The following is a 13738-nucleotide window of genomic DNA, read 5'->3' on the forward strand; positions in this document are numbered from 1 at the left end:
AGAAATACCTCCCATAAATCATATCCATGTATATACATCTCCATCCTCCTCCTCCCCAAGCAGAATTTTATCTACCTACTAGCACCCTTTACATTTATGCATCTTAAGGATCAGAGACTTTCCTTTTGACTGAAGAGCACCACGAACTGCACTAACCTTGTGTTAGCTTTAAACAGACAAGCAAAAACATATGCCAAAGAAGGATATTGCACCTTAGAAATTTGAGCTTTAAAACTGCTTTCCATCACACAAAACTCCATTAAGTAAAAGAGTCTTGCCAACTGCAGCTGACAGTCACGCAAAATTGAGGAATGGAATGAAGCTCACATGCATTTCTTGGCCTTTCCCGCACAGAGTAATTCAGACATAATATATAAATAGAGCAGTGAAACAATTACTTTTTCACCTAGACCTACAACATCAAATACGTATAAATAAATTCTAGTGTTTTATTCTGTTGGGGGAAGAAATGGAGGAGATAAAAGAGAAAGAAGGGTGACCTTTTTCAACAGGAAGTATTGTAGTTCTGATGGCATTTACACCAGAGGGACTGCAATATCTTGCATCGAGCAATAACCTGATTCCTCCAAGACCACTTTAAAGTCATAGGTGGGAGAAAAGAGGTTAGTGTCTTTGTAAAGCTTAAGTAGTGTGTCTAGGGGTAGGGAAGAGATGGGGTGGGCTTGGAAAAGTCTCTGTAGCCATTACAGTTAGATTCTGGGCTAGTATTAGCTAGGGCCAGCTGGGCAGAAAGATAACAAAGTAAAAAAAGACAATTCTATTGTTCATGATATTCCAAGGAAGAAAAGAAAGTGGGATGACTTCCTGATGGAGCAATCTTTGGAAAATCTTGGGAGCAGGCCTAGCAGATGAGGAGGCTGGTCTGGGAGATGTCTGAAGGCTGGGGAAATACATCTTGCTGAATCTTAAACCCTGTACTTTGGAGGATGCTAGAGAGATACTGGCACACCCTGCTCTGAAGTTAAAAATCCACAAAACAAGAGAGAGGAAAAAGAGCTTTTATTTTTCTTAAAAGTACCATCCTATCCCTTTCCCTTTGGGTTCTCTGCCATGCGCAATGGGGACACCTGTGGAGAGGGGACGTTACTATGTCTAAGTTAGTTTAGGTTTCTAAGCTCTTTTTAAAGCTATTGTATAAACATTCTTATTTATACCTAGCTTAAAACTTCAAATACATCTCTAAAAGTTATGAAGGATCTTTCCCAGAAAGGGGAAAAAAGCAAAATAACAAAAACACCTTTCAGATCCTTTCCCAAATACATTCTTTGTTCAAAATATCTTCTTTGGAACCACCAACAAATGACTTGCTGCCATCTAGCAGAGGCAGATGGGATAGACAATTAGCAAGCTATCATCTACTGCAGAAATGAAGTTTTCCTTCCCTCATTCCAGAGTGACCAGCCTACTTTATGATTTGAAAGAGCTAAACAACACAAATCAAGTTAGCTGAAAGTAGCTGAGTTTGCTTAGGACTACTTTCAGCTGAAGGACTCCAAGCACTTTCAAGAACTTGTAAGTCCATCCTAAAAATCTACACACACATATCTCGAAACCAAACAACCAAAGAAATAAAACCCAGTCCCCTCCCCCAGGACCTTCCTTTCATATAGCATCAAATATTGTTGAGAAAGCATAAGATGGCAATGCTGTATACACACTATATGCAACTGCACCAAAAGGAAAGAACCCTTTGCTGTTCAGCTGGGAAAGAACAAAAGGATGATTCCAAACTGCCTCTGTAACCACGTGCTTCCAACACAAAAAAAGGAGCTTCTTCRTATGCTAAAATGGCTGCTTTGCAGAGGAGCTCCCTTACTGATGCGTTTCTATGCAAGTTTTACAAGAGGCTGCGAATTAGAAAGAGGAGCAGAAAGCAAGACCTTGGAAAAAAAGGAGAAGAGCAAAGCTTAGGAGAGCAGCCCCAAGGGAGGAACACAATACAGAACTAGTCTCAGGAGACGCAAAGAATTGTAGCGGCCAAGGTAGGGAGCATAAGAGAACATCACAACTACAAAAAGTAGTCCATACAGACCCGTTGGCTCTAGCCAACTCTTCTGACCCATGTGAGGTGAGGAGATGTTTCTTAACAGAGTTTACATTTTGTAAATCCATGATTTACATTTTGCTGCATGTTTGACAGTCACTAAAAAAAATCCCAAACCCACAACAAAACTAGATTCAGATAAGCTTGCAACAGAAATTCGGTGTTTTTTCTTAAAACGAAAATGTCACATTTTGTTGTGCACAAGGCACCCCAAAGCTACAATTAAAGTGGTGCAAATTTCAASAGTAATGCACTGATTTACAATATACCTTTAGTACACATTTACTTCTAATGCAAGCACTGCTTCTAGCTTGAAACAAAAATACTGAAAAATGAATGCCTTAACTGTCCTGTATTTCTCTTAATCAAGTAACCTGAAAGGCTAAATCATGTGGGGAAAATATACTCAAATCAACTCAGTTTAGAAGAGTTGTGATTCTTGAAGTAGCACAGAACCATATACAAAACTAAGCGGAGTTCTGTCAGAATATTTTAGTTGAAGGGAATTCTTTTCTGGAAGGAAGGTGGGAGGCAGAAAGGGGAAAAAATGAGAGAACATATAAAAGTTCTGCTATAAACAAAGATATAGCTTTTTTTTTCTTAAAAACCTCAGCTGCCTTTAAAATGAAAAACCTCAAACTAACCCCTCTCCCCCAGTTGCCACTCCGCTGAGACAGAAGTAGGGAAGGAGAAGGATGGGCTTTGCCAAGTGAGCTATCACAGCTACCTGTGGATGAGGCGGGGCAGAAATGGCTAGAGCCACTTAAAAGTCACATGGGGCTTGGTTGGTTTGTTTTAAAGCAAGCAAGTCAATGTCATATCCACTGTTTCAAACTGCTTTGTTGGGAGAGGGGCTTGGATGATGTCACTGTAATCAGTCAATGTGGGGTGGGAAGTAGATCTGGYGAGATTTTCAGGAGATCCAGTGGGGTCCAGTCTAAGCTGTAGTGCCTCTCAGCCAGCAGAACCAGCTGGGCACCAGAGGTGCTCCTACGCCTTGCTTTCCTCCACTTTTACTGCCTGAGGTTTGATTGCTCCTGTGCGCACTGGCTTCATCTGGTTCGTGGAGGCTGTTTCTTGCAGCTTTACTGCTCCCAGATTGGCTTTAGTTTCATCCACCCGTTGCTTTGCCTTTTGACATAGAGAAACAAAGCATTAGCTAGCACAGAGACCTCTAGTCAGATATAAAAAACAGACCATGATCACCATTCACGTAAGACATCACACTTGCTCCAGAATTCAGGTACTCCCTCTCTTCTGTCACACTTTACTGCCTAAAACATCTCACACATAAGGATCTCAAAGTGACTCACAAGCTTGACAATGCAAAGAACCCATACAAACCTCAACAGCAAATAACATAAGCAGTGTAACAAGCAATGTAACACAGGTAATCCTCTAATCTCTCCTGAGCTCGAATCAGACAGCATTACTCTTTGGCTCAGTGTAACATCCACCCACATACACAAACTCACTCTCCCTCCCCACAAGGAAAACACCTCCCATATATAGTTCTGGTGCACAGGTCTTTCTGCCACCCTTTAAAGTACAAGACAGAAACATGATGGTACAAAAGAGCAGATACTATTGGGTCAAAGAGTACTGACATTTGTTACCTGTTGTACATAGTGTCCTTGCACGGAGCCCATGCTAACTGCTGGTCCAGATGGCTTCCCACTTGGGCTGGCAGAGCTAGGCCTGGAAATCGAAGAGTCGACAATATTCATGGAGTAAATTCTACAATGGAACAAGAACCTTATTCACACGTGAAAAGGAGAGGGGGAAAAAAAAAGACAGCACAAAGCAGTAGTAGACACATCTTGAGTTTTTACTGTGAGGACTAGTGAGCTCCCCAGCCCAACAGACAACACATGGGTTAGTTAGGAAGAAAAAATAAAGCAACTGCAAACCTCAAAAGGCTCAGTGGCCTAAAGCTTTCAACTATCTAGACAGCCCCTCTCATCTTCATATCTGCAGGAACTAAATCATTACTCAATAATCTCCAATTTTTCTACCTCGACAAGGAACAGGCAAGAGCACATTCCAATTCCAATTTGCCCTTAAGGCACAGAAAATAAGTAACTTCATACACTTCCCCCAGGCACAAAGAGGAAAGTCAAAGTTCCTACACAAACACAAAATCGTGATGATACAATTTCATAAAAGTATATGGACTATCATAAGCACATTCCACATGTGAAAAGCCAAGCAGATCTTGTAGAGGGATGACGCGTGCATCATGTCACTGCAAATGGCAAAGACTGTTTCTTCCACAGTCTGACTGAGGAGGCTAAGTTTTTTCAGTATTTTACCTGTATGTATGTGGTGATGGTACAGACCCTCCAGAGGACATACTCTGTTTACCATCGGAGAAATGAAACCCTTTCATTTCCATCTGGGAGGACTACAGAGGAAAATTAGTGAGAACATATTATCTTTCACAGACTCACAGATTACCCATTACCTCAAATAAACTTTTAAGTCAAATCTTTGCCCTTCTACCCATCATGCCCATTAAAAGAAGAAACATTTTTCAAGTGGAAGAAAATGGGGCTTATAAGTGTAACGGTCTGTTTGTATTAAATCAACAAGCCAGCAGCACAAGCAAATCTAGAACCTGGAAGTTAATTGCTGTGCTCTCTCCCCTAGAATAGACAAACTTATGATACGAATCCATCAAACCAGACATGACATTAATATACCTACTCAAACGGACAAGCTTCACAACAGTGTGAAATATCTGGGCAGTATTCCAACTGCATCTGGAGCTCACCACCCCTCAAGCATTCTGGAGAAACCTGCGTAAACATGTAATAAAACTGGAGACTCCAAACTGGATCAAGGCAGGATGTGGCTCCCTGGAAACAGAATGACGAGCAGCAGCAAAACCTGAAGGACTGCTGGCCTGCGCTTTGGAGGCAAGAGGAAAAGGGCTCCTTCACTTTAACACTAATCCTTGGCTTTGATATTTAAGGATACCCAACAAGCCAATCTCCCCTTTAACAGGCGGGGTCAAGAATGAAACTTCAGTGTGAGGGGAGGGGTTAATGAATGCCAAGATGAGCATGTGGAAGATCATCCTTACCTCCCTGCTGGTAGCAAGAACAGAAGGCTGAGATCCAGGAGGGAGGATTCTTCGGGGAGCTCCTACAGACAGGTTCTGCCCCTGAGGAAGCTGGATGGACTGTGGTAGGATCAGGGGCTGCTGGCCAGAGCCATAGCGGGGCAGAGGAAGCTGGGAGCCAGGCACAGGCATTGTTAGCTGTGAGAAAAGTACATACATTTACTAGTTAATAGCAGTGTTGGGTTTGACACGCTCCCTCCTAATATCCTGGAAGCACAGCATTACTAAAAGGAGTTTTAAAAGCAGTGCAATAAGGCATAGAATAAACATAAATTAAAGAGTGACTTTCAAAATGAAATGCATATTCTGATAGTGTTGCCAACACCCTATCAGCTGGTCTTTTAATGTGGCAATGATTTAACACAACTGTACTCAGGTATGGTCTTTTCTTCTTGCCTGAAACCTCCACCCAGTTCTTCAGTCTTCCTTACACTCGCTGGATGGATGAGCTCTCTTGTGGTGATGGCACTGTCAAGATAGCTGATGTTTTGTTTGCACCTCGATACCCAAACCAAGAAATCTGCTATACTTTTATGACAATGCATTTTGGAAAATGGACCCCTGGAGAAAGTGATGGTGATCTCAGCTCTGTGTTCTGCAATAAGGTTTGAACTGACGATAGTAGAGATTAATAGCAACTAAAAAAAATGCAGGTCAGGACTTAATGGCCTCTTGCTCCCTTTGACTTGATCTGGCTGTCCTCACAATATTTGTATTTTAGAGCTTCTGTAACACCACTTTGTGATTAAAAATTTAAGGCTTTGCCAGGTGAGCCATGCATGAGAGACTAAGTTACCAGCTTATGATAGATAAAACATCTCTTCAAATAGTTAATAGTTAATAGTTATTCTCTGTTTTCCTCAGCTATTTTCTTTGTTAAGTCAGTCACAACAGGAAAGTTCCTCTTTAAATAAAAAATAAATGATTATGTTCTTGCTTCTTTATTTAAAAAAGTAATTCCCCCAGATTTATCATGTTCCCCAAAATATAAGCTGAATTTAATAAAACTAGCATGCTCATCCAGAGAAACAAAACAGATTTCTCAGCACACGCATGAACAGAGCTACTCTGACAGCAGGATTCATGTCTCCAATCCATGCTTTACAAAACTTTGTACTGTACCAAGACACACAGTGAAACTCCTGTTAAGTCACTGGCAAATATACCAGCAGAAATTGTTAACAAGACCTAGATACTCAATAAATTGAGGATACAGATGAGCTTTAATTGAAAGGTCATCAATACCCTGGAAGCTGAGTTAAATCTTGAGGAGATAAAGATTTAGCTCTCGGAGGTGACAACTTTAGGACAACTATCACAACAGTATCGTGCCCTCCTATTCCGGAAGCACTGCAGGTTTTGATCATGCATTAAACGACTATACTGAGAGGAGAGAACATATTCATAACAAAATGTCATCTCAGTAGAGACAGACAAGTAATTAGCAAGAATCTTATTAAGTAAGGTGCTGCATGTTTGAAACAATGGTTCATAGAACAAAGACTCTCAGAGTCTTTTGCCTCTTTACAAAAATTTTGAGTCATGCAAATACATGACTCATCATAAGTACCAGTTTCAACCTATTTTCAAAAAGAAGTGGTTGTGAATGGCCCTGCACAAGGGGACACCTTGTAAGCCCTGCTCCTCACCTGTGTGAGCTGAGAGTCCATCATCTGGGAGGCTCCTATACCAGCYGCCTGGTTTATTTGGCCTTCATAAACCAGCGTCTGACTTCCATTCATTGGCTGATAGGGGGACCCAGACTGGGGTTTTACCACCTCCAAGGGCTGCATGCCTGGGAAGGCGGAATATGGAGGCTTTAGAGCCGTGCCTCCTGTCAGGACCATGGTGCTGGGTTGAGACAGACTGGGGTGCATATACACCTGAGACCTGGGGAAGAAAAAAAGCAAACAAACAAACAAAMAAACATGTCTATGTCATTATGCAGTAAACCTTTGGAGGCTACACACACACACACACCCCCAAGCTGTATCTGGCCTGTAGTCAGCAAGCAGTTCTCAGACAGAACACCTACTAAATTGATAGTTTAGACAAAAGCTTCAGCATCACTTTCCATTTTTGTTGTAGGGTTTTATATTCTTTTATTTCCATTTTTAAGGCCTTATAACCATGTCCTTGCAYGAGGAGTAGTCAACAGAATGATGTGTCCTACTGACATTTAAATTCCAATATCCCACACAACAGACTTTGGATTCGTAGTAAGGAAGGATCCAGGTTACCAGAAATCTATAGCAATTTTGCAAGTGGAAAAGAAATTGGAAATTAAAGATTCAGTTGGCTTTAGCACAAACAAAAGTAAGCTTTTAGAGTCTCAATATTTAGATTTTTGAGGCCTACAAGAACTATTCTGATCACTCATCTCATGCRGGAAAGTGAGTACTGAGTCCCACAGCCAGCTGAACAGCATGTGCCTCAACTGCAGCATTCTATTTTACTCTAAAGTGGGTGCTTCATTCCTTTGACTTTAGTAAGCAGCTCCTGTGGCCAGATACTCTCATTGTTATGATACTTGTGTTGATTTCTAATTTGAATCTTACTCATTTCTCCAAGAGTGCTGTCATTTATTCTAGTCTTGTCTTGTAGTTTATATCCAATAAAAAAGAACTTCTTTAAACTCCCTATGCAGGTACTCGCCTCTGATCAAACTGTCAACCTTCTCCCCAGTGGTAAGTCAAATATAGTAAGATCTAAGCTCTGGGTCTCTCATTAGAAAGTTTACTTTCCACMCCATAAACCTCTCCTTTCTGGATTCTTTCCCCTTTGAGAGGGTAAGCATTGCTACTGAATGTGGTTTTCCAAAGATGGTCTTTGCCATCGCCCTATGAAGAAGCAACCTATAAAGAGCCTCATGTGATCTGACACCCTCACTCTCCTCCCTGGCAATATTAAGAGGAGAAAGAAACAGAGTATCAGCAAAAGGAGAAGAGGAGTGGGGAGTATCTGATCTATGGACCTGGCCATTTGGAACATAAAGGTTTGGACTACACGAAAATGAAAAACAGGAGGTAGTTACCTGAAGGGCTGTATGGAGCTGTAGATCTCCTGGGACTGGGAAACAGGCAGGCCACCTCTCAGCCCAAGCTGTGCTTGAGCTTGTAAGGATGTGTGGAGGGAAATGGGAATTTGCTGAGCAGCAGCAGCCTGTAGAAGAAATCAAGATGACAGAGGTAAAGCAGCAAGAAACTATCCCAGGCTGTTAAAAACCCATCCGTTTCCTCAGCCAGTCAATCTGCCATGAGAATTACCTACACTGCAGTTTTATCCAGCCACTGCCTCATTCCACAAAACAGCAAAACATTGGCTGGGGAAGCAACTGCATAAGCACTCACAGAAGAGAGACTGATGCCTGCAAGAAGTGTTGAATGGACACTCTTGGGATGTTCATCCCACACTCCACACAGAGAACAGACCCTTTACTGACACTGATGATCCCAGCTCTCATTTGCCTGTGCTCTTACCCCAAAGCGGTTCTTCCCAATGTTATCAAGTTTTAGTAGCCTATTTACTAAGACTACTAAGACTGCCCACCACTGTTGTTTGGTTGGGAAATTTATAGAAAGTCACTCTACCTCACCCAGACTTCTCAGCATCTTCTTCAGTTAAACCTAGTCCAACCGCATCAGTGCAAAAGAAGAATGCCATTCCCTCCCTTCAGTTTCATTAACCTGTGACAGTCACGGAGCAGAAGCATTCAAGGAATCTGAGGGGAGCCACCTCTAAGCTCCTTTGGGCTTTCAGAGAAATAAACAACTCCCCATTCCTTAAATATCACCCTGAAGACTTCTTGAAAAACCATTARCCAGTTGCTTTTCTCCTTTACCTGTTGGTAGCTTTGCTGCTGAGGTATTGTCTGAGGAACCAGGCGGGGCTGACTTGCAAACACATGGCCATCCAGATACAGGGGTGGAATATGATTACCTAAACATCATAAAAGCCAGGCTATAATTCAAGGTACCAGAGTGGGGGGAGAGAAGGGGGGGAACATGGACACAGACAAGGTACCCTGCACACAGACCTGAAGGTCAGTCAAGCCTATTTCCCATCTCTTAGCTACCAGCTCAGGAAGTCAACATAGACATATAACAGCGATTCAGAATAGCCAGTAAAGTTTACAAGTCCACATACCAAGTCAGAAGCCCAATATATAGAAAGTTATCATTACTTTTCAGTCCCTATGCCCCAGAGGAGCATGCTTTGGCAAGCCTGCTACTGTAAGAGGCTAAACGTAAACTCATTTTTCTTTTTCCACAGCAGTCAMAAGAGACTGGCAGTTCAGAAATTAGTGGGCTGTACTCCAAGCTGCTTCTGTATCTGCAGACCTGCACTGCTTTACAACTAGAAGGGAAGGCAAGAGCAAACGTGGGGCTTGAGACCTTCACATGAGAGATCTAAGAGCCACATCTAACCCAAGAGTGGGCACCAAGAAGAAAGTGCTATGCCACTCCTGTGGTTCTGCACAGATCTGAAGCACAAGACAAAATGGAGGGAGGGCTAGAAAAAATCACCTGGCTTGGAAACAGTTTGTTTTCCAAGCGGAAATGAGGTAAGCAGTCCCCCCAGCTACCCGCTTATTATCACTTCTGCGCAATATATTCTGCTCCATTCTCCAGCTGAGAGAAGGGCAATGCATGAGGGATCCATTGGGACCTGAGAATCAAGGAATCCAGATGCATTTTCTTTCCTCATCCCAAATGCTCCTGATTACACACATCATCTAACCTGACTGAGCTTAAATTTGCCCTCTATAATTTAAGGACGGCAGCAATTCTCCAGCTCCCAGAATTATACAAACATTTATCACTGAAAACAAGTTATTGTTACGACAAGGAAAAAAGCAGAAAGTACTGTGACATACAATAAAACCTGTGACATACAGAGAAGTCTCAAATAGCAAAATGGATACAGAAATAGTTGATGTTAATGCTGGTATTGTTGAAGTCTCTCAGCCATAGATTACTTCAATTCCCTTCTATCCTACTGAGCGCTCAGTGAAGGGTCAGCTGGATCTATTGRGACAACACAGAGCCTGGCCACTGCACAGGTATAGATACATCCAAAAGTAAAAAGCGAGCCTCGTGCTGAGATTGTAACAATAAAATTCAAGTAATAGTCTCCAAATAGTGGAAGTGGTCCCCTTCTGTCCTGTCTAAATTTTTTTAAGGATCTGTTAAATACCAACCAGTCATGATACTTTACATGGAGGCTCTTCCCACCATGCTATCATCTATGAGAATCCAAGGAGGATTCACAGGAGAGAGTAGATGCACCAACCAGACAATGCAAATACTGCTGCTGCAGTTTGCAGGTACCTGGAATAGATGCAGAAGGTGCTACGGATGCCACAGGCATAGGAGGCATAGAAACACCGCCAAAAGAGCTGTAGCTGACACCGTTGGAAGCTCCGACACTGGAAGGAGGCTGGATGCCTGAGCCTGCGCCTCCTGGAGAGTTCTGTTCTGGTAAACTAGGAGAGTTTTCCCAGGCCTTACGAGCAGACTCCATCTATGGAAACGAAGGGCAATAACTACAGACAGTTCAAATGGGGAGGAAAATACGGAGGCCTAGAGCTGCTCATCTGTAAACTGTCAGTTCAAGTCCAACTTGGGCTAGTCACAGCTGAAAGCTGGCACGTCTCAGGTCAGGAGGTTTCACATCAATTCCCAATAGGCAAGCATCCATCACAAAAAACAATCCCTTTTGGCATTTGCTGAGGCTTTCCCATCCTAGAACTGTCAGGGACAGCAAAGCACCTAGGATCACTGACCTGTCAGCACACTCAGCCACTGAGACAGCCCCTGTAGCAGGAAATCCTGCCACACTCGTTCCACAGTTATTGAGGACTTCACATCCAGGATAGACAAAAACATCCCATTCCACCCATTTTGAGTATCATATACTCTTAATTTTTACACAACTAAAGATTCAGCAAGTGCCTAACAAGTCCCTCTGAGAAGGATCTCTTCTTTACRTTGTTACTCAGGTCGAGCAGATAACTAGCATTAAGCTCACATAACAGCTTACTTACCTTAAGWGTAAGGTCTGCGGTGGGGAAGGACATTGGGTTGAGGCCAATGCATCTCTGGAGGTGATGATCTCTTCGTAGAATGGGAATGGATTGCGTTAGCCCTGCCTGAAAGAGGGATTGGTAAGTGGTGAATACTTTATAACTCTTACAAGAATTCCAAGAGATACCAAGGCTAACAGGGTCTCAGTAGGCAACTCTAGTAACTACATCTCAAAGGATTCAATCTTTTGTGGCACTGTAGGAGTTAAGTATCTAAGCATCAAACCATGATCAGTTCCACGGTTGGGATAAACGAAGTTCTGGTAGTGCAATGACACCCCTCGTGTCCTGCGAGTCACAGCAGCTTCCAAGTATCAATTTCATCTAGTAACTCCAGTCCACAGAAGCGTTTCCCCCCTTCCATACTTAGACTTTACAYGAATTTCAGAGAATATTTGCACTTTCAAAGAGAAAGACTCCTTAGGACCCCTCCAGAAAATCTAGAAGCCCAAGACATTTCAAAAGAAGCTTTCTGAGATTCTCTCATCACTGTCCACAACTGAGCTGCAAGTTGGGCTTTCAATGTGTACACTCTTTTTAATATAATAACATAACACTTAGTGACTGAAACAAGCTGGAAACCTTTGTAAGGGCCCAGTTTAACAGGCCCTCTGCCTTACTGCAGCAGGTGAGACCTTCTGAGGATGCTGGCAGTTTGGGCCTGAAAYGCCTGTATCTGTACCACATCCATTACCAGCACTCTCCTCTGGCCTTGCATCTCAGAGGAGACTGGTGAGCTCAGGAAATCTGCTAAACTTCTTTACACAGGTCACTGAATGATAATGGAGTCACCTTATCTGTATCACTTCTGAGATAAGGCTCATTTTATCAAGGTACCTCTGAGGTACAGATTTCCARTAACGATTTTAGCCAGGTATGATGCCTAAGCACTAAGTGTGAAGTCAACCACAAAGATACACGTTTGCTCTGCTTGGAAACGTCTGAGCTTTAACCAAGGAGAGATGCAGATGAATCAAGGCCAAAAAAACAAACAAAATATATTTCCCCCTCTCCCCCTCCAAAACCCCCCACTCAACAACAACCACCACCACAACCAAAAACCAAAACCAAAACAAACTTACATTACTGGCCAAGGCATCCTGCAGTTTGGTGACAGGGTTAGCTGCAGTGCCAGAGGCAGAACCAGGTGGCAAACTAAAGTCAGAGTCCTGAAAAAACACAACACATGCCATTCAAATCCAGGCCGGAGGGCCATGTACCAGCTTCTCATGGTTAATGACTCTAGCCTGAATCATGACACTAGAAAAAAAAAGACTGTATTCTGATAAGCCTTGCTGGAAGAGAACAAGATACTTCTCAGCACTCAGCAGCTGGCAACCCCCAGGGGCACACACAGGCTTACAAGGCTGTAATTTTGTCCTTTACTATGTTACCACCCCAGCTGGTCCTTTGGACAGTATTTCCAAGACAGCAATACATATCTGCCAAGACATCTTGAGTACCTGGTTTGTGTCAGTAATGAAATCTATAAGGCAAATCTACAGTGCACATGCCGGAAGCTTCCCCTAAATAATCCTGTCTCAAACTACCTTTCACATCTCGACAAGCTCAAATCACCAAGAAGATAAAATTAAATGCAATCCTCACTTTAGGATTTACTCCAAATTCAATGGGTGGGACAGGAAGTACAGAATCCACGTGAATTTCCACCCCATTAACAGGGGGAATATTCCCTTCCAGCCGTTCCGTTCCCTCCGAACCCTTTCTGTTTTTCAAGGAGCGTTCGTTGCCGATTGGTCCAGGCTTGTGTTCCTTGTTCTGTCCTGAGCCTTGATCTGAATCCTTAACAGGAAAGCAGAGAGGCTGAGAAACAACGTCTGAATAACCCAATCTCTAGCCTTAAAAATGCTATCAAGAACAACAGAACCACTTCATAAGATCTCTCACTACGTGCTCTGGCTTGGCTGCAAATCCAGATTACCTTTTTATCAGATTGCTTCTGAACTTGCTCCTTCTGGCAGTCGGGCTTTGGGTCCACCAGGCCAGCCCCATTCATCTCCTCTGGTTTGAGGGTGCCATATGGAGAACTGCGCTGAGAGGAGGTAGCGGAGGATTCCCGAGACTCCGCGCTCAAGTCAATGCCACTATCCCCCTGGCTGCCTTTAAAACCCTGCTATGCAAAGCACGAAATGTGTTAAAGCCCCAGACTCCGACCCAGCTCCACAAAGAAGGAAAAAAACCAGCAAGACCACATCCCCTTTTATCACTATCAGGTAACTGCAAAGGAGTTGGGCCTGACCTGCAGCACACTTTGCCTGCTGCATTAGCTCTATGCAACTCAGATGGCCTAACCATTGTGCCAGCCCCACTGTGGCTTCAAAATACAGGAAAAGTGCCCCACATGGCAGCTAGGCTGAGATTGCCAAACTCATTTCACTTGTGACCCAAACCAGATTTGAACTCCGGTCTCAAGAGGTAAAGCATTCAGGGACTTCTCTGCCCC

General features: G+C 43.1%; 1 protein-coding gene and 1 non-coding gene across 8 annotated transcripts in view; both read right to left on the minus strand.

Annotated features, from left to right (window-relative positions):
- Positions 1-1003: 1003 nt before the first annotated feature.
- Positions 1004-13738, minus strand: part of PRRC2B (proline rich coiled-coil 2B) — a 49332-nt gene continuing 36597 nt past the window's right edge. For 2 of the 7 annotated variants that reach the window (XM_085325323.1, XM_085325321.1), the window contains exons 21-32: positions 13217-13408; positions 12883-13077; positions 12357-12443; positions 11236-11340; positions 10520-10712; positions 9031-9128; positions 8224-8351; positions 6839-7079; positions 5151-5327; positions 4378-4469; positions 3682-3802; positions 1004-3196 (exon numbers count right to left, since the gene is read on the minus strand). In XM_085325323.1, the coding sequence (XP_085181449.1) occupies positions 3056-3196; positions 3682-3802; positions 4378-4469; positions 5151-5327; positions 6839-7079; positions 8224-8351; positions 9031-9128; positions 10520-10712; positions 11236-11340; positions 12357-12443; positions 12883-13077; positions 13217-13408 (1770 nt within the window). In that variant the 3' untranslated portion in view covers positions 1004-3055. The remainder of the gene's footprint in view (positions 3197-3681; positions 3803-4377; positions 4470-5150; positions 5328-6838; positions 7080-8223; positions 8352-9030; positions 9129-10519; positions 10713-11235; positions 11341-12356; positions 12444-12882; positions 13078-13216; positions 13409-13738) is intronic. The other 5 variants (XM_085325326.1, XM_085325324.1, XM_085325325.1 and 2 more) reach the window with 5 other exon arrangements.
- On the minus strand, positions 10149-10236 carry LOC146584169 (small nucleolar RNA SNORD62). Its single transcript, XR_014898277.1, has one exon. It is a non-coding gene; the product is annotated as a small nucleolar RNA SNORD62 (small nucleolar RNA).

This window comes from Rhea americana, unplaced genomic scaffold (assembly GCF_003343005.1).
Source record: "Rhea americana isolate MKP2758 unplaced genomic scaffold, rheAme1 scaffold_97, whole genome shotgun sequence".
NCBI classification, from domain to species: Eukaryota; Metazoa; Chordata; class Aves; order Rheiformes; family Rheidae; genus Rhea; species Rhea americana.